Source organism: Musa acuminata, chromosome BXJ1-9 (genome assembly GCF_036884655.1).
Source record: "Musa acuminata AAA Group cultivar baxijiao chromosome BXJ1-9, Cavendish_Baxijiao_AAA, whole genome shotgun sequence".
NCBI lineage: Eukaryota > Viridiplantae > Streptophyta > Magnoliopsida > Zingiberales > Musaceae > Musa > Musa acuminata.
In genome coordinates, this window is record NC_088335.1 from 492,934 (window position 1) to 517,477 (window position 24,544).

Consider the following 24,544-nt stretch of genomic DNA (forward strand, 5'->3'; position numbering starts at 1 on the left):
AGTTTTATATGTAGATAATATTTTGCTTGTTAGCCGTGATTACTAATAAGATATTTTTATCAAGAATTTTAAGATAATTAATATGAATAAGATAATATATATTATTGGTATTGAGATATTTAATGATATATCTCAGAAATTATTAAGATTATCTTAAAAAAATATTAACTGAGTCTTTTAAGAGATATAGTATGTAATTTTATTTAGTTAATGATATATTTATTAGATTCAATTAAATTTATTATCTTAAGAATGACTTAGAAAAGAATGGATATTTTTTATATATACTTAGTTTGTAATATATTATATGCTTAAATTTGTATTTGTATGAGACCAAATACTAGTTTTGTAGTTGGAATGTTAGATAAATACCAAAATACTCATGAATGGAATATTAAAAAATTATAAAGAAAATGATGAAAGGCTATCTACTCACATATAAAAAATTATTTTAGTTTGAAATAATAATATTTTTATATGTTGATTTTATAAATTATCTCGATAACAATAAGTTTACTTTACTATTTATATTTATATCATGTGGAGGAGCTATTTACAATAATAGTATAATATAAATTATAGTACCGATAACACAAGCTAATTTAGTAGTATGCTTTAGGGCCATTAATTAAGCTTTTGTGAAATTTTATTTAGGACTTGGTTTAGTGAAACTTAATTATCAAGTTACTTAATATATTTTATTTTGTGATATATCATAGTATCTTTTCTCTTAAAGAATAACGAGTATTATAGTAGTTTTAAAGTATAAGATAATTAGAAAATGAGTTCAAAAATAATTAATGTGAATTAAGAATTTCAATTTGATTGTATTGATCGTTGATCTATTAACTTAAGTCTTACCACTTAAAGTATTTAAAAAAAATATGTTGTTATGATTAAGTTTGTAAGTAACTTATAAATGATATAGTGATGCATATTTAAGTACACATTATAACTAATATTTTTATTTTCATAATTAAAACTATTTATTTCTATTATCTTATTTATATTTATATTTATACATATTATAGTTAAATATAATAACATGATTGTTTTGATAAGATACAAGATAAATTATTGATGTTATTATGGACTACGTTACGAATGACTAACTAGTATATAAAAAAGAGTATAATATTAATTACATATAATCACTGTAACTCAAATTGTATTATTACTACATCCATCGTCGTCGAGTCAACTCTCCATTTCTCAGAAACTACGCACCCTATCAAATATGGTCAGGGCTACGCTTGGGATGCCAAAAAGCGGACAGACAGAGAGAGGAAAAGTCTGGTGCCATGTCTGCCAATACTCCATGGGGTAGCTCGGAGGAAACCAACATCGCCGACTGACTTAGTGCGGAGTGGTTGATGCCTAATAATTTGCCCCTCTCTTTCTCTCCCTCCGCGACGACGATGATGATGATGAGGGTCTTGTACAGGTAACCGGGAATCGTCGCCGCCTAAGTTGTAAGTTCAGCGAGAGGATGGGGAGCCAGGCAAAGTTGTTGAGGAGCTTCACCAGGGTAGAACCTCAGACTCTGAGTTTTGTCATCTTCGCGGGATGCTTTCTCATCTCCATGGCCCTTCTTGCGGGGTCTGCCGGCTCTCTTGTCTCCCTTCCAAGTCGTGAGTTAAATCTTTCCCATGATCCTCGTCGTCATCGTAGATGTTCCTTTCTGCCGGTCTCAGCCGGAGCTTCTAAACACAAGTTGATCTTGGCTGTTTTTGCAGTGAGTTCGTGGCTGTCAGCTCACACGACTCCTCCTGTCTCTGGGTCCCAAGAAAATCCCGGTCCTCAACACCCACACCCAGGTAAGCCAATTCTCGAATACCTTCTTCTCCTCTCGAATCATCGCTGGGCACACCCAGATCTAGGAGGGAGGTGGGGACTGTCATCCCCGTCATCCAAGCCGGAAATTAAGCAGTTGAATCTGCTGAAACGAGGCACCATGAACATAGTTGTTCCAAGACCCTTTTGCTTGCGTTGGGACCTAACAATCTTAGGTACGCACGTAGTTTTAGGGAAAACAAAAAGAAAAAAGATCTCCAGACAAAACAGTTGTAAATTTCCACCATATGTAGTAGCAGAGATCGATGATCGTCGTGTTTTGCCATCTCGACGCTTCTCTTTTGCTTTCTAGTGTTGCGGTAATCATTCCATGATCAACACTTTTGTTTTGCTTACGATGTAGAAGATATTGAACATCTCAGTTAGGAAAAGGCAGGTTTTCCAAATTTCGTAGCATGTGGAGACGGATTTCCACGCGGCTCTTCTCAAATATAAGAGAACCAAATTTGTGGAAGACCAAAGGACAAGACAATTGGGGTACTTTCAAAGGATCCGATGGGCAAATTCACTCATGGATCTTAGTATATTATCAACAAACGACCGTATCCAATGGGCGAATTCACTCGTGGATCTAAATAAAATTACCAACAACAGATCGAAGTTCTTATGATAAGTTCCTAGTATTTTAATCTTCATTGTCTGGTTGCAGAAGATGGAACCGACAGAAATGAGGAGCCACAGAGAAAGCCCTTGTGCGATACGTCGGACCGAAGAGCAGATATTTGTGACATGGAAGGTGATGTCAGGGTCCGTGCTACCTCCTCATCCGTCTTCTTTGTTACTTCCTCGGATCGGAACGCTTCGGAACTCCAGCAATCATGGCGGATAAAGCCTCATCCTCGGAAGGGAGACCATGCTGCATTATCTCGTCTCACCGAATTGTCTGTAGGTTATTCGACTACTCACCATGAAGATGTTCCCAAATGCGACGTCAAGAGCTCGGTTCCGGCCATCATCTTTGCGACCGGAGGTTACATGGGCAACTTCTTCCACGAAACCACCGATCTGGTCGTCCCCCTATATATAACATCGCAAAAATTCGATGGGGAAGTTCAGTTTCTGATAAGTGACATGCTCCCGTGGTGGATCGCCAAATACGAACTACTACTGAAGAAGCTTTCTCGTTATGAGATCATCGATTTCAACAGGGATCCTCTGGTTCGTTGTTATCCTCGAGTCATAGTGGGCATCACGTTCCACAAGGACATGAGCATCGATCCTGCAAGATCTGGTGGTGTCACCATGTTTGACTTTGGGCGATTTATAAGGAACGCCTACTCGCTGGAGCGGGAGACAGCGATCGTGCTGGGGGAAAAGCAAGAGGAGAAGACGAAGAAGAAGCCAAGACTCATAATTATCGCGAGGAAGAGCACAAGAAAATTCAGCAACGTCGATGAGATCGCTCGAATGGCAGAATGGCAGGGCTTCGAACCTGTGATAGCGGAGATCAAGAAGAACCAAAGTTTGGGGGAATTTGCGCGCGTAGTGAACTCATGTGATGCTATGATGGGAGTGCACGGCGCGGGGCTCACCAATCTTATATTCCTTCCCACCAATGCTGTAGTAATCCAAGTCGTTCCTCTGGGTGGATTGGAGACGTACTGTTGGTCCGACTACGGAGTGCCGGCGTTGGAGATGAAGATGAGGTACTTGCAATACAGCATTAGTGTCACGGAGAGCTCGCTGGTGGACAGGTACGGCATTACCGATCCGGCGATCACAAATCCGCAAGCCATTCTGGCTCAGAAGGATGGTTGGCGGAATTGGACCTCTATATACTTCTTCAATCAAGATGTAAGGCTTGACGTGAGCAGATTCAGTAGCATTCTCGTACATGCTCGCCAGCTTCTTCATCGGTAGGAAGACTGTTTACTCGACAAGCTCTGAAAGATTCCACTTCGTTGTGATTTGTAGAGATCGATCGATCGAGAAGGGAGGAGAAATGATGCATGCAACACTTGGCCGTCGTCACACCTTGTGATCCGTGTGCATGTGGACTTGCCTTGGGGCGGTGCATTTTGACTGAGGCCATCGTCTGTCCCGTCATTAGAAACCTCATTTACCACATACGACCAGAAAACTCCAAGCCGCGGGTGCAGAGACGACAGACCTTTTTGGAATCAATGTGACGTCTCCGGTAGTCGTAAAACGTACGTGACGCCACCAATTGTCTCGAACATACATTGCGAGACCTTGCGACTGACCCTACCAACACCCTACGATCCTTGTTTCTGGCCCATGACACAAAGCTATCAGTCCTGCTATAGAAAACCGACAAGATTGTTATCTAGCGATTTGGGTAGGAGAAGTCGATTCATATTGTAATGAAACTTATATAGATGAAGGTGAAGCTGAAGGAAGGCAAACTTTAATGCTACATGTATGTATCAGACGTCTCGAGGCTTATCGATCAGCACATGTGCTACTACCGTGTGGTTTATAACACATGAGTTCCATGTTGATTTCTGGATCTGAATCTGTGTTTCTGCGTCAGTAGTTGATGTTGATACAGACCACATTAATTCACCAACAAAGTGATGGAAAAACAAAACAAAAAAAATAGTGAGAGAGAGAGAGAGGAGAAGGTGATGCATCATTTTGTTGATTTATTAATTAGACAAACATAATAAACTTAGGAGACAGCTAACAATGTGTTTGCTCCACAATAATTAGGGATGGTCTCGTGCATAAGTTAATTGGCACCGCTGCCCAACTTGACCCAACTTTAAACAATGTTCTTTCTTCGATAATTGCATTCGAGAACAACTCACTCACGGAGATTTAAACGAGTCATGGACGGACGCCATTGGAATATTATCACGTTAGATCACAAACTACGTGATTTCCTCATCAACCATTGCACGAAATCATACTTTTTGTTATTTTTTTTGTCTTTGTCGGCTGCAGAAGTCAAATTACAACCTCATTCGTGAAGAGACGTGCGCAAGCAAAGTGGACTGGCAAACTCCAGATCTGGAGAAAGTAATTTATGATTGGTACACACAACAGATCATCACCACCATTATAGAACACACTAATGAAGCTTCCTCTTTGGATCGATCTCTATGCAACTACAACAAACTGGCTGTCACAACATAGTTCGATAGCTAGCTCAGCTCCATCAAAGGAGAATAGAGAAGAGAAGCCAATGCGAGGATGACATATATCATAAATACCACATTAATTTCCTTCGTTTATGTACTCTTTTGGTAGCAAAGCCTTCTCCTCCTACGAAGTTATCCAAGTCCAAAAAGATACAAATCTTAGACAAAGTATAGCTTAACATTAAGTTGATGACGACTACTTATCGAAGTGGAGATTAACCTGGTTGATGAATCGAGTTGTCTGTCCGGAGAATGAGGGGAAAATACTTTTCTTAGGCGTTAAGGTTTATTATTTTACAAAATACTTTTATATATTTATTTATATGTGGTAAAAGGGGAAAAAGAAATAGTCGGATTTTTCTGATGGGTTGAGAGAAAAATAAATAGATGCATATAAATAATACGTAAGCGGAGAACACATAGCGTACGATGGCGATGGCGATGGCGATGGCGAGAGCTCGGCGGTGGTGGTGAAAGTAGAACCGTAGCCAAATATGGTTTGGACATGCATGCCTCACGACTGATCTCGAGTGGAATTCAAGGAAAATGAAGCCGGTTTTGTGTTCCCAAGGCATCCCCGATGAGAGAGGGAAGGAAAGCAAATGCGCCCCGCTGTCCGGGCATCTATTACTGCCAAAAGGGACCACTTGCATCCTCTCTCGGTAGGGAACCTCCCTGGGGACCTCTATCGAGAACAGGAGCTTATATGAGAAGCAGCCGACGACGGACATTAGCATTCATGGCGCATCCAGTTAGGTAGCTTTCATTGTATTTTATTCTAGTTGACAAGAAGCCAAGGGTGAAATAAGCCAAAAGTAAAAGGCAAAAGGAAGCACGATGATCCTTCAATTATTGGAAGGTGTCCAGCTAAAGTTCAAACTCCACGTCGAAATTGCAGTGTGGCTTGTATCATACATTACTAATGAGATTTTTGATGCCCATAACGTGATTTTGCTTGTCCTATTCTTCTTATTTTGGGTGTGGGTTGCTGCAGTTAAGAGGATATGATCATCCAAAATTTCTCACCTTCAATTAAGTGTTTTTCTTCACCTCTCTCTCTCTCTCTCTCTCTCCATCTTTTCGTATATATATATATATATATATATATATATATATATATATATATATCACAGGTTCATGAATCAGATCCTGTAGGAAGGGCAGTCAATCACCGGTCAGTGATAACATTGGGAAGAGGAAAAGCTACGGTAAGAAATCTTTTTACATTTTTTGTGAGCAATTACCTCTGCCGCACATGTCAAGCTGGCTTTATCTCAGCATTATAGATTTGTTTTCCTTGTTATTTTTATTGAAACACCAATTTGGTTTTTTCTTTTTGAGGGAAGATGAGAAAACATTATACATATCCTTAACCAATCATATTAAACCTCTCACGTTTAGGATTCTCCAGTCTAAGCGAGCTTTGGAATAATAATAATAATAATAATAATAATAATAGTAAGCGGCATCAGCAGAAATGGGTGGAGTAGAAAATGTTCTCAACAAGGAAAGAGTCTAGTCTACAGCTTCTTCTCGAGGTAGAAGAAGAGAGTGGCTTGCTGTGAGTTCCACACGGCAGCTCTCTGGTCGAGCGATCTGATATCTATCTCTTCAGCTGAAACTTGGGGCTTCAGAGATACGCGGAAGATGGGGCTTAACAAGACCATGGTAAGGAACATGAGCCGGATCGAAGCGCGGAAGCTCGGCTTGGCGTTGCTGGTAGGATGCTGCATAGTCATATTGACATATTTCGTTTCCATGTCGGAGACCACCGGTGAGTCTCTCTTGCCTTCTCAGCAACGAATCCTTTTCTTCTCTACTTCCAGAGGTTGATGAGGTGCAAGCAAACGAAGCAAGTAGACTATCTGGGGGAAGCAGCAGCATCGTCTTAATATCTTGCGACTCTTGTTTTGCAGTTGATCAGCAGCTTTCTGTAGCCTACAGGGTTGGCACTGTCGAGGTGGTGGACGGCAAAATTAGTCTACAGAAGCCAGGTCAGAAATCATACAAATTCTGGCTATCGCTTGTTTGGTAGGGTTGATTGAATCTTTGTTGTTGGGCTGGTAATGTCGCCGTCATTAGAATCTGCATAAATCATCAACTACAATGCACGATTGTTGGGACTCGTGAGTTCTTCAAGAAACCTCTGGGTTGTTTTCGGAGAGAAAAAGTGGAAAAAGAAACGAAGGAGAAAGATCTCTGTTTCTGGGAACACACCCAAGTTCTGATCTCAATACACATTGAGCAAAAACGATTTAAGGATTTGATTTTTGATTTTAATTGAGTTTCATTTAGATCTTATTTCTCAATGTAACAGAAAGATTAAGGAAAGCGGAGGGTGGACATGGAAATACTGCAGAGGAGAAGATCCACCGCACCAATTTTTCTGCTATTTCCCCCGTCACTGCCAAGGAAGAGAAAAGAGAGTCCAAGAAACCAAGTAAGCTTCATCGCTTGACCATTAATTAGCAACTCAGATACGATGATGATTCATGTGCTGAGTAACGAGTTTAGTCTTGCAAGTTTTCATTTAAATTGCACAGACATGTTTAATGTTGTTCAGAAGATGAAGAGATTCTCCCTCCTAAAAGAGAGGCTGAAAGGTCTCAGACGATGAAGCCCCAAGTGGTGGAGCCGATATGCGATTTCTCGGATCCAAGAACGGAATTCTGTGAGATGAAAGGTGACGTTCGCATCCAAGGGAAGTCTTCCTCGGTGGTGTTTGTTTCTCCGCACCAGCGAAGCAACGAGTGGAAGATCATGCCTTACGTCCGAAAGCAAATGGGAAACGTGGAGAAAGTATCGGTTAGAACAGCGAGCAGCCCCGGAGGCGTCCCCGAATGCACCATCAATCGATCCGTCCCCGCCATCGTGTTTGCGCTGGGTGGATTCACGGGAAACTACTACCACGACTTCACCGATGTGCTGCTCCCTCTGTTCTTGACCGCACGGCAATTCGACGGAGAAGTCCAGTTTCTCATCACCAACATTCAAGTTTGGTGGCTCCACAAATACGATCCGATTATTAAGAGGCTCACGCGATACGAGTTCGTCGATCTCGACGACAGCAATCAGGTCCTCTGCCACCCACATGTGATGGTCGGCCTCCGCTTCCACAATGACTTGACGATCCAACCTGCACGAGCTCCCAACGGGTATTCTATGCTCGACTTCACCGCGTTTTTGAGGTCGGCTTACTCCCTGCAGAAAGCGCACGCCATCAGCTTGAGGGAACACCCCGACAGGAAGCCGAGGCTTCTCCTCGTAGCGAGGAACGGTACTCGAAGGTTCACCAACGTGCCGGAGATCGTCCAAATGGCGGAGGGGTTGAACTACGAGGTGGTGCGTGCGGACGCAGACTTCGGGGACGTGGCTGGGTTTGCCGGTGTGGTGAACTCTTGTGATGTGATCATGGGTGTGCACGGTGCCGGGCTCACCAACCTCGTGTTCCTGCCCACGAATGCGGTGCTCATCCAGATAGTGCCTTGCTGCGAGCTGGAGGGCATGGCCACGCACACCTTTGGATTCCCTTCCATGGGAGCCGGGCTGAACTACTTGGAGTACAACATCAGCGTGGAGGAGAGCACACTGTCAGAGAAGTATCCCAGAGAGCATCCCGTGTTTACGGACCCTCAGTCGCTCCACAAACAGGGATGGTTCAAGATGGGCAAGATCTACTTGGTTAAACAAAACGTAAAGCTCGATGTGAACAGGTTCAGGCCTTTCTTGGTGAGAGCCATGGACCTTCTCGGTCGCTAGAATGAACACTGTTAGGTGTGCTGGGTGGGTGGAGTTTATTTTCTTTCTTCTTCTTCTTTTTGTTGATCGATCATACCATACAGTCGTTCCTCGCCGCCAATGGTTTGAGCCGCCTTCTTGCTCTGAGCTAAAACCTAGTCTTTATTGAGACTATTATTTTACTTTTTGCTACTCTCACTGTTTTTACTTTGTGAATCTTATCTCAAATTGGTTGTGTGGAGAGTGACAAAGTGTCGCGGCAGAGAATGAACAGGATTTTTTTTTTTTTGTTTGGTTCCAAAAGAAAAGGAGAAAACTTTAACAAAGCAAAAAAAACTGGATCCATATGGCCCATTTTAATGTCCTCCTTGGAATTCTCTACACCGTCAAGTAACTTTCATGGCTTTTTCGTACTGTCAAACATCTAATCGAACGTCAAGTTTGTAATGGTTGGAAGAAATTAGGAAATAAAAAAAGAGAAAAAAGAAAATAAAATCTAGGCTGCTAGTAGGTTGAAAGATACGGCACAACCTCCACGGCCAGCGACATGTGAAAAATGAGTTGGCATCTTCCGAACGGCAAACCATGAGGTTGATGTCACCATCTCCGTATTTGAGATATTATTATTATGTTGTTCTCTTGGTAAAATAGAATAAAAATTTCTTATTCTGTGTGGATCCGCTGAATTAAGTTGATCTCCGCACTCAACGCAATTGGCCATCTGCAATAATTTGGCTGTAAAACTTGAACTCCCCTCGGATCGCAAGCACTATTATAGCCGACACAAACATTAAAAAAGAGGTGCAGGCAGCAGGTCCTGCTGATTGGGTACCTCTCCTCTCCACTCCACTCGGTTCCTTCCCCCCTCCCCCCTCTGTGAGTTCCACAATTTCTCCTCCTCTTTTCCATCCTGTTGTTTGCGGAGTTCCGCTCACAAGTTCTGCGGCCACGGCTTGTGCTTACCGTACCGCAAGGAGAGAATGAAATCCCAGTGAGAATAAGAGGGGACGAAGGAAATGGCGAAGGGGTTCAGGAACCTTAACCGCCGAGCGAAGCCTCAGAAATATGGCGTGGCATTGGTTGCGGTATTCATTCTGGTGGCGCTGACCTACGTTACGAGGACGAGGACTACCAGCATGCGCTTCTCTCTTGGTAACTCGCTGCTCCTTTCTCGACTAGATCTGCCTGCCATCAGCTCGAGTTCTCTCACAGCTTAATGGTGTAGCGGCAACATGGCAGCTACAACCGTCGTCTGTCTTCTTTGCACACACAAAAATACTTCTTTGAAAGTAAACCCAATTTTGGGGTGTGGAATCTCAGATCTTCCTATTTGCGACCCCCAATTTCTTGATTTTTTTTGTTTCTCTTTCTGTTTCTCTCGAGTTTATCTGATCTCTTCTCGGGACAATAGCATCTTCGATTTGGAAAAGGAAGTTAAAAACAAGATGTAATCGGAGGGATCCCCCGAGCGAAGACGACCTCTGTTTCCGAGAGGATCAGATAGAGTTCCTTGGTCCTTCAATTTGATCTTTCAGCCTCATTTTTTTGTCGCATCAAAAGATGTTCCACAGCAGTAGTACTGATTATGGGTAGTCAGTAAAAGTCCCCACCTACCTACCACATGCATGGATTGATTTATTGTCCAACCGCAAGATTTGGTGAAGGACTGAGGCCACCGACCCGGTTGCATAAATCCCCATCTCAGCATCTTTCGATGGTGTTCATCACACGGAAGAAGGAACAGACACCGATAAGATAATTTCCGTATCGATGGTGTTCATCTTTGACTGATTACTTCCATAAACCCAAATATTATTGTTTTTGATTTGTTTTTCTTGTTCTTGTCGGGGAAAGTAGTCTGATGTCTAGATCGAGCTTCAGAATTCTAAATCAAATTGTTGCTGCCCGTTTTTGCAAAGGTGGATTTGTGACGCCTGAGAAGAAGCCCATTTGTGATACGTCCAACAGGAAATCCGACATCTGTGAAGCAGACGGCGATGTTAGAATCATGGGCAAAGATACCAGGATGGTGTTTGTCGCCGGAGGAGGAGGCGAATCGTGGACGATCAAGCCTTATGCTCGTAAATGGGACGCCGGATCGGGTGCTCGTGTTCGGGAGGTGACCTTGAAACTGGTCGATGGGTACGCCCAAGACAGGCGCTGCTCCGTCAACCACACCGTCCCTGCAATGGTTTTTGCGATTGGTGGATGGACCGGCAACTACTTCCACGACTTCGTCGACGTGCTTGTGCCTCTCTTCGAGACCGCCTACCACTTCGGCGGCGAGGTCCAGTTTCTCATAGCCAACCTGAACCGGCCATGGATGGACAAGTACCAACTCTTCTTAAAAAAGCTGTCTCGGTATGAAATCATCGAGTACGACGACGACGACGCCATCCGTTGCTTCAAGCATGTGACCCTGGGCCTGAGATGCACCAGCGCCGAGGACTTCCAAATGGAGCCCTCCAAATCGCCGCACGGGTACACCATGTTCGACTTCGCCAAGTTCGCCAGAGGCGCTTTCTCCCTCGAGAGAGACTACGCGTCGAGGATGGGTGAAGAGACCGATAAGAAGCCAAGGCTGATGGTCATAACCAGGGCCACGACACGAAGATTCATGAACGTGGAGGAGATTGTGAGGATGGCGGAAGAGGTGGGCTACGAAGTCGTGGTCACAGAGGGAGATCCTGACGTCTCCAAATTTTCGCGCATCGTCAACTCCTGCGACGTGTTGATGGGTGTTCACGGATCGGCGCTGACCAATATGGTGTTCCTGCCTACGAATGCTGTGGTGATCCAAGTAGTGCCATGGGGTAATCTGGACTGGATCGCCGGCCATTACTTCAGGGACCCATCCGACCAAATGAAGCTGAACTACCTGGAATACAGTATCAGCGAAGAGGAAACCACTCTCACGGAGCTGTACCCGAAAGAGCACGCGGTGTTCAAGGACCCCATGTCGCTGCATCCTCAGAACGCGGATTGGGAGACCTTCTCCAGGATCTTCCTCAAGGAGCAGAACGTGAAGCTTGATGTGACAAGGTTTAGGGCTTACCTGGAGCGTGCCCTTCGGATCCTCCGCCACCGGCGGGGAGAATGAGGTGAAAGATGAATATATTATTAATTATTGTTTTATTTTCAGGAGTTTAGTTTTCCAATTTATTCTTTTAAACTGTGGACAATGTTAAAATCTGAAGAGAGGGTATGATGGATGGCATGTTGAGCGATCGCAGATGAGCTGCTGCTCGTCCTCTTTTATCTTCTCGGTCAAAAGAGAAGAGAAGATTGGGAGCTATAAATATCCTTGACTGGGCTTTTCTTTTGAGGAACGTCGTCTTTTTATTTTGTATACGAAAGTTGTCTCCCGTCTTTAATTACTGGCGCACTGCTCCCGATCATCCCGTGCCTCTCCAAAAGCTAACTCTTCTTATTCTAATCTCGATTACGTTCGTAGATGATGGATGATGCATCGATCTACGTGTATCCTTTGATTATAATAAGTTTGGGTGTTTCCTTGAAATAACAAGACTCGCCCTTGCCGATTGTTCAATTACTCACATGGCTATGTGTATTTTCGTGACGTGATTAAATATTAAATTTAAATAACGATAGAATAATTTTATGATTGATGTAGAAGCGTATTGTTATCGGATCTAAAAATTATATAATGATGTCAATAGAATTAGACTCGTATTTTTTTTTCGTTTTTTTTTACTAGAACCGTAAAAGATCTATAATATTTCGAGATCTTATCGTTTATAATCTAAAGAAGATGTAATTAAGAGAAGAGAATCCATCCCTTTGATTCATGTCCTAAGGAATCATATTATAATTAAACTTTCATTCTATTTAGAATACATCTTAATTAGATAGTGTCACGTATTTTTAACATTCTCTCGTTTAGTCCATTAGTTAGTAAGATATAAAAATAAATAAAATAAAATTTTATTTAAAAAATAATTTTACTAAAAAAATTTAAAAAAATATTTTATACTTGCATAGGAATTTTATAAAATAAGTTAATAAGTCAAATAAACATAATTCCATGTTAAGCTTGATTATCAATACGAGTTAATGTTTGTATAACAATAATATCATGCTTTTTTTTATATATCACAACACTATTAGTCTTTCCTAATGTAATCTAAAATGACTTATATAATTTGTGATGATTCTATTATATACATTCAATTAAAAAATATATATACATAAATATGTACAAAATATTAAAATAAATAACATTAATTACGTAAACAAGAATATCAATTAGAATATCGACTCATCATTATATCTTGAGCTAATTACATACTGGCCCCTATAGTTAAATATCTTTATTGTCTTGATCCTTATACTTTAAAAAGTTATATTAATATACTTGTAGTTACGAAAGTGAAATAATTAGGTCCATTTACCCTAACAATATCAATTTTATCAATGTAAATATAAAAATAAAAGGTAAAAAGATAATTTTAACGTTCGATAATTGAATAAGACATCAATGGTGGAAGGACGCCGTTGGCATCGATGGTGGTAGACCCCTCTCCCACCCTTACAGTTACCCATTTGTCCTCCGTCGGTAGCTTTGCGGTTACATTCTATCGTTCTATCATTTTAAGAGAACCCCTTTTTTCAAGATTGTCTCTTTAAAAAGTTTTAAAATTTTTTTATTAACCAATCGTAATCAGAATACAGACCGATGTAGACTCATAGACAGATATTAGGAAATCGAAACTTGCAAGTCACCTCCTTGTAAGTTGGAAGATTCAGTTCATCCGGCTCCATGAGCAACATGTTGAGGATGCGATGAGTGGTTTTGCGGAATGATGTCGGTGGCAGATTTAGAATGGTTGACCAACTGAAGACCGACATCAAGTTGGTTTTCAAGGTGGTCCGTTTAGATGTTAGATGTTAGATGTTAATCATAAGCGATCGCAGGATGGTGTCTGTTGCTCCATCCTCAGTTTGGCCATGACGAAAGAGACAAACCTTATGTCTCGTTTTTTTGCTACGGGCGGATGGATGGTCACAGCGGAAGACTTGTTCCATAACTTAGTTATGCCGTCGTGCTCGTTCCCAGTTTCTCGTTGCAAACGTGAAGCCGTCATGGATGGAGAGGAGATACCCACTGTTTGAGATCATCGAGTATGACGACGACGACACCATCCGTTGCTTCAAACATGCCATCCGTGGCCTTAACTAGATGTAGCAGCATTGTGGGATTTTCATACGGAGCAATCCGAATCTTCGCACGGATTCAGTATGGTCGACTTCGCAAGCAGAGAGAGAGAGAGAGAGAGAGAGAGAGAGAGAGAGAGAGAAAGAGAGAGATTGTTGTGGCACTCCCATTGTGGGCCTGTAGCTCGCGGCGCACTCGATTGATACGCAGGCGATATCAAGCTCTTGGCGGGCTCGATAGAGATCCTTGGATGATGTTTGCATCACAGCGCTGGGTGCCCCGAAATGAAGAGCCAACTGCCAGTAGACAGCGGGAAGCTAGTTAGCCTTACTTTTGATGATACAGTACAGAAGGCTTGAACTCTGTAATTAGAGCTGTAAAGACATCATTTACTTTGTTTTCATGCAGGCGTGGCAACGTTAGGTACTAACCACGTTTATGCAAAGCAGGTAGGTAGCTGCATGGAAATTCGGCAGCACGTCTATGCAAAGTAAACCATTTTATTTGCTGGGCTTTTACTTAATTAGTGAGGCTTCCAAGGATCATTAGCAAGTCATTGCACTCTTTTATGGGTCTATCATCATCCCTGCGACTCTTTTTCTTTCAACTAAAATATTCGAGAAATATAAATCTATTTTAAATAACCAAAGAAAGCGACCACAATAAATATCGTATGGGATCCAGTTTTTTTTTTTAGATGACTAAATTTGTCATTTCGAACACACACACACAGATCGAGGGATTTAAAATGCCGAGAAATAAACTAAAGAGTAGCAGTGCGCAACGTCTCCCCCGCTTTGATTCTTCCCATATTTGAAGTTGACCGATGACTGTTGCTGGATTCATCCGTCGCATGGCTAATAAATGTGGATGCGGAACACGAGAGTAGGCCGATGTGTGATCTCTCCTTCTTTTTTGACTTGGGAACGGAAATCCGCGGTGGAGAAGGTACGGGCCGATGCTTGTTGCTTCCTCCCGTGTCGGCGGCAGAGAATTAATGAGTCATGGCGCCTCAGATCTTGTGCTCGAAAGCGGGACGACACGGCCATTTCCACTTCCTGGTATGCACCGTCGGTGACGACACGGCGCCTGGCGTCGTCTTCGCCAACGGCGTGTACGGACCCCGACAATTGCTTCCACGATTTGGCGGGTGCGAACCCTCTCTTCCGGATCTCCCGCCAGTTCTTGACGGAGATGTGCAGATTATAGATGCCACGAACGACTGGGTGCGGTTTGCAGGCACCGTGAACTCATGCGACGTGATGGCGGTGCCATTGGCTAAGCGGGATGACTGGGCGGTGACGATTCGTTTGGACGCAGAGCCAGAGATGGGATGGAAGAGGCTGACGCACTTGCACTAGGACACGAGCGGAGAAGAGAGCACCCTCCAAAGTGTTCCGAGGACGGACGCGGGATTCAAGGCACATATCTTGAGCAGCAAATTGGCTAAAGCTCGACGGCGAGTGCTTCAGCCGTTCGATTCCCTGTATAAATCAACTCCGAAACAGAGCCCAACAAAAGTCATCACAATATTTCTTACCCGACTTTTGGCTTAAATACGAAAGAAATGAATGAAAATTAAGCATATGATAGGTTAAAACATAACATACAATCTGAACAATTTTCTTTGACATTCTTGAATAAGCTCCATAATACCTCCAAGCGATAATGGAGGAGAATGATTACAGTTTTCAGTAATAATTGGAGATCAAAATCCAAATCTAATGTGGAAAGAGCAGAACCAAACAAGACGTGATTCTCGGTTCCTTAGACGATTGCAGGTTGTGATTCAGACTTGACGCTTAAAAAATTCACCACCAAAAACGATAAAATCGGCACCCGACCGCCATAAGCTCTGCCACCTTTTTCTCACTTGTTATAAGCTCTGCATTTTGCATGTTGGTTCTTCCATTGCTTCTCCTCCTCCTGATAGACAGCTCAACGACACATGCAAGATGAAGTTGGCGAAGAAGTTCCGGCCACAGGTCGAGCCTCGCAGTTTCGGATCAGGACTAATCGTCGGATGCTTTCTGGTGTCAATGACATACGTTATGATGTCCAAAACTATGATAAGCATGGAGCATTTGTCTATCCGTGAGTTCTCCTCTCTGTACTCCAACATTGCTGTGGTGTAATTGTAGTTTTTACAGTGAATTGCCTGCCGTCCTCGTCATCGATAGATGCAACTCCTATGAGTTCTATGGTTGAAAAGAACAAAAGGATTCAACTATCAGGTAAGACCAATCAGGCGATCACCTTTGTTCATTTGTTCTAGCGTCCTAGTTCTTGCTCACTTGAAAAAATGAAGCTGAACGCCTAATATTCCCTTCTTCTTCTTCGATCGAAGAAAATATTTGAAGTGAGCAACTATTGTGTTGCTGGAATAAAATGCTTGTTCGGTAAGCGATTCAGAACAAAAGGCAAGGTGTTATTCTGATTTTATACCGCGAGAAGGATACGTGGGTGTTCTGATAATATGGATTTGATACGATTTTTCATAGACGATGTTGTCTAATGTTCTTTTCTATTCTGCTATTCTCTTGCCGAAGAATATGAGAGTGCAACACGAGAGAGCAAGCCTACAAGAAGTGACGCTATCGAGATGCATGACAATGCTTCCTCCGCAGAGTCAGCTTCCGAAGTTCCCTTTGAAGAAGATAATGTTTCCAGCACGAAGAACGGATCAGGTGATCAACCGTGCTATTTCATTTGTAATCCTGATTGGTTTATATAGTGTATATATATCAAATGACCATTAATGTAAAATGACGCTCTGTTCATTTACCCGACAGATGGCAAGGAGGAAGAAGAGGGAATAAGCCGGTTGTGCGAATCGAGTTCGGGTAATTGCAAGCCGGAAAACGATAGGGAAGTGCTGGAGACACTAACTGCTGGTGATTCTAGCGAATCAGGTTCGCTTGTACTCGTTGCCTATTTGAGCTTGCCATTGTGAATTCTTCCAAGAGAAAAAAGACTGCATAGTCTAGTTTAATGGAAGCCATTAACTGCATTGTCTTCCAGATGGGACGCCTGAGAGGAAACCCATGTGTGATTTTTCCGACCACAGATCAGACGTCTGCGATATGGAAGGTGACATAAGAGTCATCGGGAAGAATCTGTCCTCTGTAATGCTCGTTACCCCCTCTGATCATAAGGGCAGCAGAGACAGAAACGAGTCATGGCAGATCAGACCTTATCCTCGCAAGTTCGACGACTCAGCCATGGCTAAAGTCCGGGCTTTGAACTTGACATCACCGCATGGCGATCGAGAAGCCCCTCGATGCACTGTCAATCACGCTGTCCCCGGCGTCCTGTTCTCGACCGGCGGACACAGCGGAAACTGCTTCCACGACTTCGCCGACGTGTTGATTCCCCTCTTCCAAACTGCCGGCCCGTTCCAAGGCCAGGTCCAGTTCATCATTGCCGATCGTCAAGGTTGGTGGATGCACAAGTACCGCCCATATCTAATGAAGCTGTCGTCGTATGATATAATCGATTACGACAATGACGACAGAGTGCATTGTTTCAAGCATGCTGTCGTTGGATTGAGAGCCGAAAGGGACCTGATGATCGATCCCGCCGGAGCCCCAGAAGGGTACTCCATCATGGACTTCGTGAGGCTCACGAGGAGCGCCTACTCGCTAGAGAGAGATCGCGCGTGGGCTGCGGCCGGGGAGCCGCCCGGCAAGAAGCCAAGGCTGCTGTTGATAGCGAGGGGCGGGACGAGAAGATTCATGAACTTGGAGGAGGTGGTGGGCATGGCGGAGGGGGTGGGGTACGAGGTGGTGGCGTCGGAGCCCGACTTCTCCGATGTGGGCAGGTTCGCACGGGTGGTGAACTCGTGCGATGTGATGGTGGGCGTGCACGGCGCAGGACTGACCAACTTCGTCTTCCTTCCCACCGACGCCATCGTGATCCAGGTGGTGCCACTGGGCAAATTGGATTGGATAGCGACCAACTTTTACGCGGAGCCTGCCATGGGAATGAAGCTGCGGTACTTGCAGTATGACATAAGCGTGGAGGAGAGCACCCTGAAGGAAGCGTACCCCAGAGACCACCAGGTGTTCAAGGACCCCGAGTCCATTCACAAGCAAGGCTGGTTCAAACTGAGGGACGTCTACCTCAAACATCAAAACGTAGAGCTTGATGTGAACCGATTCAGGCCTGTCCTACAGAGGGCATTCGAGCTTCTCCGTGAAAAGAAGTACAGTTGAAGAACCGGGAGTTCTGTATATTGATTTAGTCCCATCAATTACGAACGACCACACGGATGACTCTATATATGCCACAGCAATCATTTTGCACTCATGAATGCCTTTCTGGGTGCTGTCACAGCAAATTACAGTGGGCCTCGTAGCGATGCCGCTTTTCCTTTCTGTTTTTGTACGTACGACGAGTGTGCAGTAATACTACTACATAGTAAATGGCATGTCGCCATCCGCCCCCAAATCACTCAACCAGCCATGGCGATAAGTTGCTGCACTCTGTGAAGTCATGTAGAAAACGGACTAGTGTTTATGATATTTTACACAACACAAGCGTGAGACAGCATCCGATACGTACCTAATTTGTAAGTAGAGCCATGTGCAGATGAACCCCTTCCCCGGGAAGGTGGCTGGCCGGGCGAGGTGGACAGGAGGAGGAAGGGAGAAGCTGCTGAAGATGATTGGGTGGCATAGGGAAGTAGCAAGCAGAGATCATTATCCAAACGTAGGAAGAGGAAGAAGTCACTCTCCTGATCGACCCATTCCCATCACGTCCAGCAGCAACCCCCTCTTCCTTTCGCCTCCCCCTGCGATCTGCATGTACACTAATTGACTTCGCTACGTAGCCAATATATAATTAAAATATTATATATTTTGGGGAACACTGAAGCCAAAAAGCCATCATTAATCCATCAGACGTTTATTTGTCTCCGAATGATTGCATGCAGTCTACGACACCTCTATTCTCAAAAGTTACTCCAACAGGACCAGCATGCTGACTTCCCCAGCTAGAAATGCACCTCGCTACGTGATTCCCGTGGATTGAATGGCACTCCGAGTTTATGGGTTTGCATAAAAGAATCTCGTGGAATAAGTGTGTTTGATCCACTTCCATAAGATGATTAAGTCATTAGCTTGTTGATCTTAAATCACTAATCTAAAATATTTAAATCCTTTCAACTTATGATGTGAGACTAGATCCATACGTCTTACTCTTCTTTGGATATGTAGTCTAGAATCTATGTGAGACTCTGGTCTCACGCCATAACTCACACTTCCACTTAATCTATCATGATCCGAGATGGCATAACAGGTGTAGGGACCTTACTTACATGAGGATGCTTTGGGTACTCAGGTGAAAGAGGATATGACATCATCCGATCCAATCTGATCTGTTGTATTCAAGTGTAGGAGTTGCATAAACAATGAGCTACGCGTTTGGTACGATCACATTACCAGCCGGGATTACAAAGCGAGCAATAATCCGAGAAGTGGAGTCCTAGGAAGTATTTTAATATGCCCACTACCTAAGATCGATGTGATCGAGGTCTCGTTTCATATCTACACGGCGACACATATCCACAGCATTAGCATTTGGATAGAATAGAAGAATGGATGCATGGATTGGCACCATCACCTTAGCTTCGAGTTCGGTAAGCCCTTGCCTTTTTTCATCATCCTGCATGCTTCCGCCTATTCATTCTTTATCACCCAACTAAGTTCAATTTGTGGAGGAGTCTTGAAGGAAGACACCCACCCATGTACGAGTAGTATTTGCAGCGTTTCTTGATTCGTGATAACATGTAGAGTTGCTCATCTCATCAGCATTTCACATATGCAAATCGATTTAGACGGTCCAAATCAAATTAGACGTCGATACAGGGCACGAGCAGATTTGATTTGCTTGCTCTTCCAATTCCATCTTTTTATTTGGCTTTCCTTGCAAACGTTGAAAGATCACAACCTGCAGGTTTTAAATAAAGAGCGACACGAAAGCACTAAAAGACAACTCAAACAAAAGAAATCTCGAATCTTTCAGTTTTCTTTTTGGTAAAATAACATGGTAATGGATGGATCCGACGACGCCCTCGGGTTCTTCTTTCTCGACAGCATGTACCACATGAACGCACAAATATGTAGTGAGATGCTGACACCGACGGCAACGTGGAACCAAAGTGAGCTAAACAACGAGAATTTAATATTGTCTCTTTTGTTTTCGTTTTATTATTACCTTTGGATAAAAAAATAATAGACTAACAAAAGAGGATGAAGCTTGATAGCATTGTTTCTTTGCAAGCATGTTATATTAATGTTCAAGTTTTGAGTGATGAAAACAAATCTCTTTGGTTTTTAGTTTTTTTTTTTTTTATTTCTAAAAAAAAAAAAAACACACGTCAAACCGGTGACATGGCGGTTGCCGGGAGCGAGAGGAAGATAGGCTTAGCCGTTAAGAAACACACGGACGTTGCTTTGCTTCACAGTTATCCCACCCACGTCGCATGCCACGCTGGCAACTTACCAAAACTCATTGTTACCATCAATTATTAAAGAAGAAAAGGGACAAAGCAACGCTATTATTAGCAGTTGCTACAGAAGAACCGAAGGGTAAAAAGTACAAAACAAAAAGGCGACACGATATGTATGCGCTGCGTTACGTCCAGAGACCGAAACAATGGCGCACACACGTACAATTATATATAGCCAGCCAACCATATCTTGCATACTACTTTATTGTTGCCATTATTATTAGCTTTTGCGTGATCCTTAAATCCGAGCCTCACGAGATCACCGACACGTGTCTAATGATACGTGACAAACGTGTTGGGTTCGTTTGCTGGACCCCAATCCGCCACCAAATTCCGGACTTTGCACCTTTTTTTTTTTTTTTGACTTTATTTGTGGTATGTGTGAGTGAGTGCGCGCTCTCATCAGAATTTACACTTCTTCTTCGTCAGCATCAGTACTCCAGAAAAGTAGTCTATAGGATGTGCATGAATACAAGATTCCATGCTGCAACAAGAAAATTACAGTGAAAAGAAAGCCAACATCTAATTGTTTCTGAATTAATTCCTCTTGCATAACAGAATTATCTATCTGTTTTCTTTATTCTGTAGACGTAGTTATCTTTTCCTACTTAGAGGATATATCCACGTATGTATATATGTACGTATGTCATCCAAATAAAAGCAAAAGTAGGGAGAGATTTAAGTTGCTTTCTAGAGAGAAAGCGAGGATGCGATGCGCCTCTTTGACTCTCATCTTTTTCTTATACTACAAATAAAAGGATTCAAAATGCTGGGACCCAGGAAGACGAACAACCAATGGTCCACGGAGATCCACGTGTCGCCACGTCGAACTCCGAATCAACCCAAGAGCAATGTATCAAAACTTGATTGAGCAATCTGTGCCGTCAAAACTTAGCATCGCTAACCGACACCAGATGCGACGCGTCAACATGGTTATCGGGCAACTAACGACCGTCCTCTACTATAAAAGCTTCCTCCGGCCCCCCCCACCATGCCGCTCTGTGAAGCGTGAAGAGGAGAGGACAGAGAAGTGGGATGGCGTCATCGGATATTGGGCTCGCCGGCGAGCTGGTCGGAGGAGGAACGGAAGGGGAGAAGACCGCAGCGGAGACGTCCGCGATCATGGAGCGGATCCGGTTGGAGGATGAGGAGAGCAGGGTCCAGGCAGCGGGGGAGATCCGGCGGCTGACGAAGACGTCGTCTAAGCACCGGAGGCAGCTCTCCGACGCCATCGAGCCGCTCGTCTCGTTGCTCCGGTCGGGCGGCCCCGAGTCCGGCGAGGCCGCCATCCTCGCCCTCCTGAATCTCGCCGTCGGGGACGAAAGGTGCGAACTTTGATTCTTCGACGGAAGATAGATAGGTTCATTCAGCGTATGGTAATTGTCTCTTAGTGGTTGTCTCATGTAGTTTTCTTGCCTTGTTCTTATAACTCTTTGTTTTCTCATCGTGCTTTTATCTTTCCTTTGTAATTTTTCTACCCTCCATGACGGGACGACTGTAGATTTTTATGTCCGCTTTTTGTGCCTTTTATTGATGTGATGGACAATAATGGAGTTGATGTCCAAATTCTCGGATGACTCTACTATTGGAGGCTTGCTGGAATTACATGTGCCTGTGCTACGACAAAGAAATTAAACCTCGAGAGAACTTGCTAAAGGAAGCCTTGTGTTGTTTGATTTCTGCACCAACACATGGAGTGATGATTTTGACATCATTAGTTTTATGGTTTCAGGAACAAAATCAAGATAGTGGAAGCTGGCGCACTCCAATCACTCCTACATCTCTTGCAATCCACAAATTCTAGCTTACAGGAGTATGCCACTGCAGCTGTCCTGACTCTCTCTGCTTCGCCCATCAACAAGCCTCAAATCAGTGCCTCTGATGCCATCCCCCTCCTTGTCAAAATCCTTGGAGATGGGAATCCACAAGCCAAGAATGATGCTGTCAGGGCTCTTTACAATCTTTCAGCGATCGCAGAAAACCTGAAGGTTATCCTTCCACTCCAACCTGTTCCGTCTTTGATAAATCTGCTGAAGACCTCCAAAAAGTCATCCCGAACAGCCGAAAAGTGCAGCGCCCTCTTGGAATCACTGGTGAACTTGGAGGAGGGAAGGACTGCTTTGACAGACGCACAAGGCGGAGTGCTGACGGTGATACAAGTACTTGAAGAAGGGTCTCTCCGAAGTAGAGAGCATGCCGTAGGAACCCTCCTGACAATGTGCGAGAGTGATCAGTACTGTAGATATAGAGAACTTGTGCTTAACGAGGGTGTCATTCCTGGTCTTCTACAGCTCACTGTTCAGGGGACTCCCAAGTCTCAAGTGAAAGCTCGTATGCTGCTTCAGCTACTACGAAGCTCTCGCCATCACAAGTCTGAGCTACCAGCAGACACTATTGATAGCAGTGTTTGTAGCATCGTCTCCAAAATTGATAGCGCTGATCAGACAAGGAAGGCAAAGAAGATGTTGGCTGAGATGGTGCAGATCAGCATGGAGATGAGCTTGAGACATTTACAACAGAGGGCATCCATATGAACTCGAAATGTGTATAAGTATTTTTAGGAGTTGTAATTGTATTCGAATTAATTGAGAGAGTTTTAATTAAATTCTAACTTCTTAATAAATTAAACTTCGTGTCAATAAATATATATTGAGTTTCAAGGTTTCGGTGAATATGAAAATGTAACACCTTTTTTTGGTACTCTGAAAGTGATCTCTAAGGTCTTTACCATAAAATTTTTTTTCAGGTTTATGTGAGAAAAAGAATTCATTTAGCTAAAAACTTAACTAACAAGATGTTTCTGAAATGGAAGTTTTATAAATTGAGAATGGAGGAAGGCAAAGACTTGGTAGAACATCAGTTCATATTCAAAGAAATATTAGATCAATTGAAGAAATATAATATGAAGATTGATGAAGAAGATAAGACGTTATTGCTTCTTACATTGTTCGTTGACTCTTATCATAACTTTGTAGAGATGATATAATGGGAAGGATAAAGTAACTCTAAAATAAGTTGGAGAACCTTTATATCTCATGCTACTAGGAAAAAGAATAAATATGAGAATATATATGATAAGCCATTAGCTGCACAGGATGAAAGCCGACGAGGAAGATTTTTTTGATAGGGATGGATCATAGCATGAGAGATCTAGATCAAGAATTAAATCTTTAAATGATGCTTATTGCTATGGAAGTAAAGAGTACGAACAAGTAGAATTATATAAGAAAGAAAATATAAAGAAAAGGCTGGTGAGTGCTATCTTATAATAGATGGTGATAGATGTGTCCTCGTAATCGATAATGATATATCTTTCCAAAAGAGTTGATTTTCAGATTTTACTTATATTACTCATACTTGCTCTTAAAATAATTATTTTTAATTATTAAATGATAAGATAACTAGTAAATTGAGTCTAGACGATAACTCTATGATTGATTCAGGTGATGAATGTTGGTAAAATCAAAATCAAAATGATTGATAGAGTGATATATATATTTTGAAGGATGTTACTTATATTCAAAAGATATGTAAGAATTTTTTTTTTTTTTAGTCTTTTCGATTCTCAAGGTTATGACTATAAGGCTGAAAGGTGAGTTCTAAAAGTTACTTAGGATTGCATGATTTTGACTAAAGAAAAATTACATTAAGGGTTACACAAAATGGAAGGAAATACGGTAAAAACCTCAAAGGGTTTGAAATGTTACGAGATGCACAAAACGAAGGGTGATATCCATGGTTTTCAAGATATATATAATTATGAGGGAAAAAATTCTAATGGTGACAAGGATAATTTTGTCACGTGCTAACTCATTTGCGACATAGGCCAACACCTAAGCAAAGCTCTAAGTCATCGGCCCCAAAATGACGTTTCAATGCGTCCCAATGCATCTCGCATCAATGACTCGTAATAATCGTCCCATCTTATCAAGATCAGAGACCATAATGATCAAGCGGTTAACCTGATCTTATCCCAAGTCAGCTAGTAAGAAGGATTATAGATCAAGTATAAAAAAAAACTGATAAGCTCACATTGAGGGGGGGGGGGGGTTGCTCTCTACACACTAATTCAATCATATAGATTACACTACTATCTTCTCCCCTTCATTGACTTAAGCATAAGAGGAGTTGCATCGGGCAACCCCTAGCTCTGACATCATA

General features: G+C 42.8%; 5 protein-coding genes across 6 annotated transcripts; all 5 read left to right on the forward strand.

Moving 5' to 3' along the window:
* Window positions 1–1,211: 1,211 nt before the first annotated feature.
* On the forward strand, window positions 1,212–4,326 carry LOC135592259 (alpha-1,3-arabinosyltransferase XAT2-like). Of its 2 annotated transcripts, none has more exons than XM_065081616.1 (4): window positions 1,212–1,369; window positions 1,445–1,631; window positions 1,737–1,817; window positions 2,504–4,326. In XM_065081616.1, exons 2-4 carry the CDS (start codon window positions 1,490–1,492, stop codon window positions 3,712–3,714), a joined length of 1,434 nt encoding a protein of 477 aa, XP_064937688.1. In that variant the 5' UTR covers window positions 1,212–1,369; window positions 1,445–1,489; the 3' UTR covers window positions 3,715–4,326. The 2 variants fall into 2 exon arrangements, with proteins under 2 accessions (XP_064937688.1, XP_064937689.1); XM_065081617.1 differs by having other exon boundaries at window positions 1,222–1,359.
* Window positions 4,327–6,438: 2,112 nt separating this feature from the next.
* LOC135592260 (beta-1,2-xylosyltransferase XYXT1-like) lies at window positions 6,439–8,878 on the forward strand. Its single transcript, XM_065081618.1, has 4 exons — window positions 6,439–6,732; window positions 6,875–6,952; window positions 7,276–7,398; window positions 7,522–8,878. The coding sequence occupies exons 1-4, from the start codon at window positions 6,606–6,608 to the stop codon at window positions 8,715–8,717; spliced, it is 1,524 nt and encodes a 507-aa protein (XP_064937690.1). The 5' UTR covers window positions 6,439–6,605; the 3' UTR covers window positions 8,718–8,878.
* A 601-nt stretch (window positions 8,879–9,479) lies between these two features.
* On the forward strand, window positions 9,480–12,021 carry LOC135592261 (alpha-1,3-arabinosyltransferase XAT3-like). Its single transcript, XM_065081619.1, has 2 exons — window positions 9,480–9,848; window positions 10,616–12,021. The coding sequence occupies exons 1-2, from the start codon at window positions 9,713–9,715 to the stop codon at window positions 11,794–11,796; spliced, it is 1,317 nt and encodes a 438-aa protein (XP_064937691.1). The 5' UTR covers window positions 9,480–9,712; the 3' UTR covers window positions 11,797–12,021.
* A 3,729-nt stretch (window positions 12,022–15,750) lies between these two features.
* Window positions 15,751–18,371, forward strand: LOC103996679 (beta-1,2-xylosyltransferase XYXT1-like). Its single transcript, XM_065084587.1, has 5 exons — window positions 15,751–15,966; window positions 16,023–16,106; window positions 16,422–16,559; window positions 16,665–16,784; window positions 16,894–18,371. The coding sequence occupies exons 1-5, from the start codon at window positions 15,828–15,830 to the stop codon at window positions 18,084–18,086; spliced, it is 1,674 nt and encodes a 557-aa protein (XP_064940659.1). The 5' UTR covers window positions 15,751–15,827; the 3' UTR covers window positions 18,087–18,371.
* Window positions 18,372–21,390: 3,019 nt separating this feature from the next.
* Window positions 21,391–23,044, forward strand: LOC103996598 (U-box domain-containing protein 4). Its single transcript, XM_009417528.3, has 2 exons — window positions 21,391–21,708; window positions 22,116–23,044. The coding sequence occupies exons 1-2, from the start codon at window positions 21,419–21,421 to the stop codon at window positions 22,915–22,917; spliced, it is 1,092 nt and encodes a 363-aa protein (XP_009415803.2). The 5' UTR covers window positions 21,391–21,418; the 3' UTR covers window positions 22,918–23,044.
* The last annotated feature ends 1,500 nt before the right edge of the window (window positions 23,045–24,544 follow it).

Excerpts from the sequence above, each read along its gene's own strand:
- LOC135592259 (XM_065081616.1), top strand. The coding sequence starts at position 1,490 with ATGGGGAGCCAGGCAAAGTTGTTGAGGAGCTTCACCAGGGTAGAACCT. Across the intron at positions 1,632-1,736 it reads TCTTGTCTCCCTTCCAAGTC|TGAGTTCGTGGCTGTCAGCT; the intron begins GTGAGTTAAATC and ends CTGTTTTTGCAG. Across the intron at positions 1,818-2,503 it reads TCCTCAACACCCACACCCAG|AAGATGGAACCGACAGAAAT; the intron begins GTAAGCCAATTC and ends GTCTGGTTGCAG.
- LOC135592260 (XM_065081618.1), top strand. The coding sequence starts at position 6,606 with ATGGGGCTTAACAAGACCATGGTAAGGAACATGAGCCGGATCGAAGCG. Across the intron at positions 6,953-7,275 it reads AATTAGTCTACAGAAGCCAG|AAAGATTAAGGAAAGCGGAG; the intron begins GTCAGAAATCAT and ends TCAATGTAACAG. Across the intron at positions 7,399-7,521 it reads AAGAGAGTCCAAGAAACCAA|AAGATGAAGAGATTCTCCCT; the intron begins GTAAGCTTCATC and ends AATGTTGTTCAG.
- LOC135592261 (XM_065081619.1), top strand. The coding sequence starts at position 9,713 with ATGGCGAAGGGGTTCAGGAACCTTAACCGCCGAGCGAAGCCTCAGAAA. Across the intron at positions 9,849-10,615 it reads CAGCATGCGCTTCTCTCTTG|GTGGATTTGTGACGCCTGAG; the intron begins GTAACTCGCTGC and ends GTTTTTGCAAAG.
- LOC103996679 (XM_065084587.1), top strand. The coding sequence starts at position 15,828 with ATGAAGTTGGCGAAGAAGTTCCGGCCACAGGTCGAGCCTCGCAGTTTC. Across the intron at positions 16,107-16,421 it reads CAAAAGGATTCAACTATCAG|AATATGAGAGTGCAACACGA; the intron begins GTAAGACCAATC and ends CTCTTGCCGAAG. Across the intron at positions 16,785-16,893 it reads TGGTGATTCTAGCGAATCAG|ATGGGACGCCTGAGAGGAAA; the intron begins GTTCGCTTGTAC and ends ATTGTCTTCCAG.
- LOC103996598 (XM_009417528.3), top strand. The coding sequence starts at position 21,419 with ATGGCGTCATCGGATATTGGGCTCGCCGGCGAGCTGGTCGGAGGAGGA. Across the intron at positions 21,709-22,115 it reads CTCGCCGTCGGGGACGAAAG|GAACAAAATCAAGATAGTGG; the intron begins GTGCGAACTTTG and ends TTATGGTTTCAG.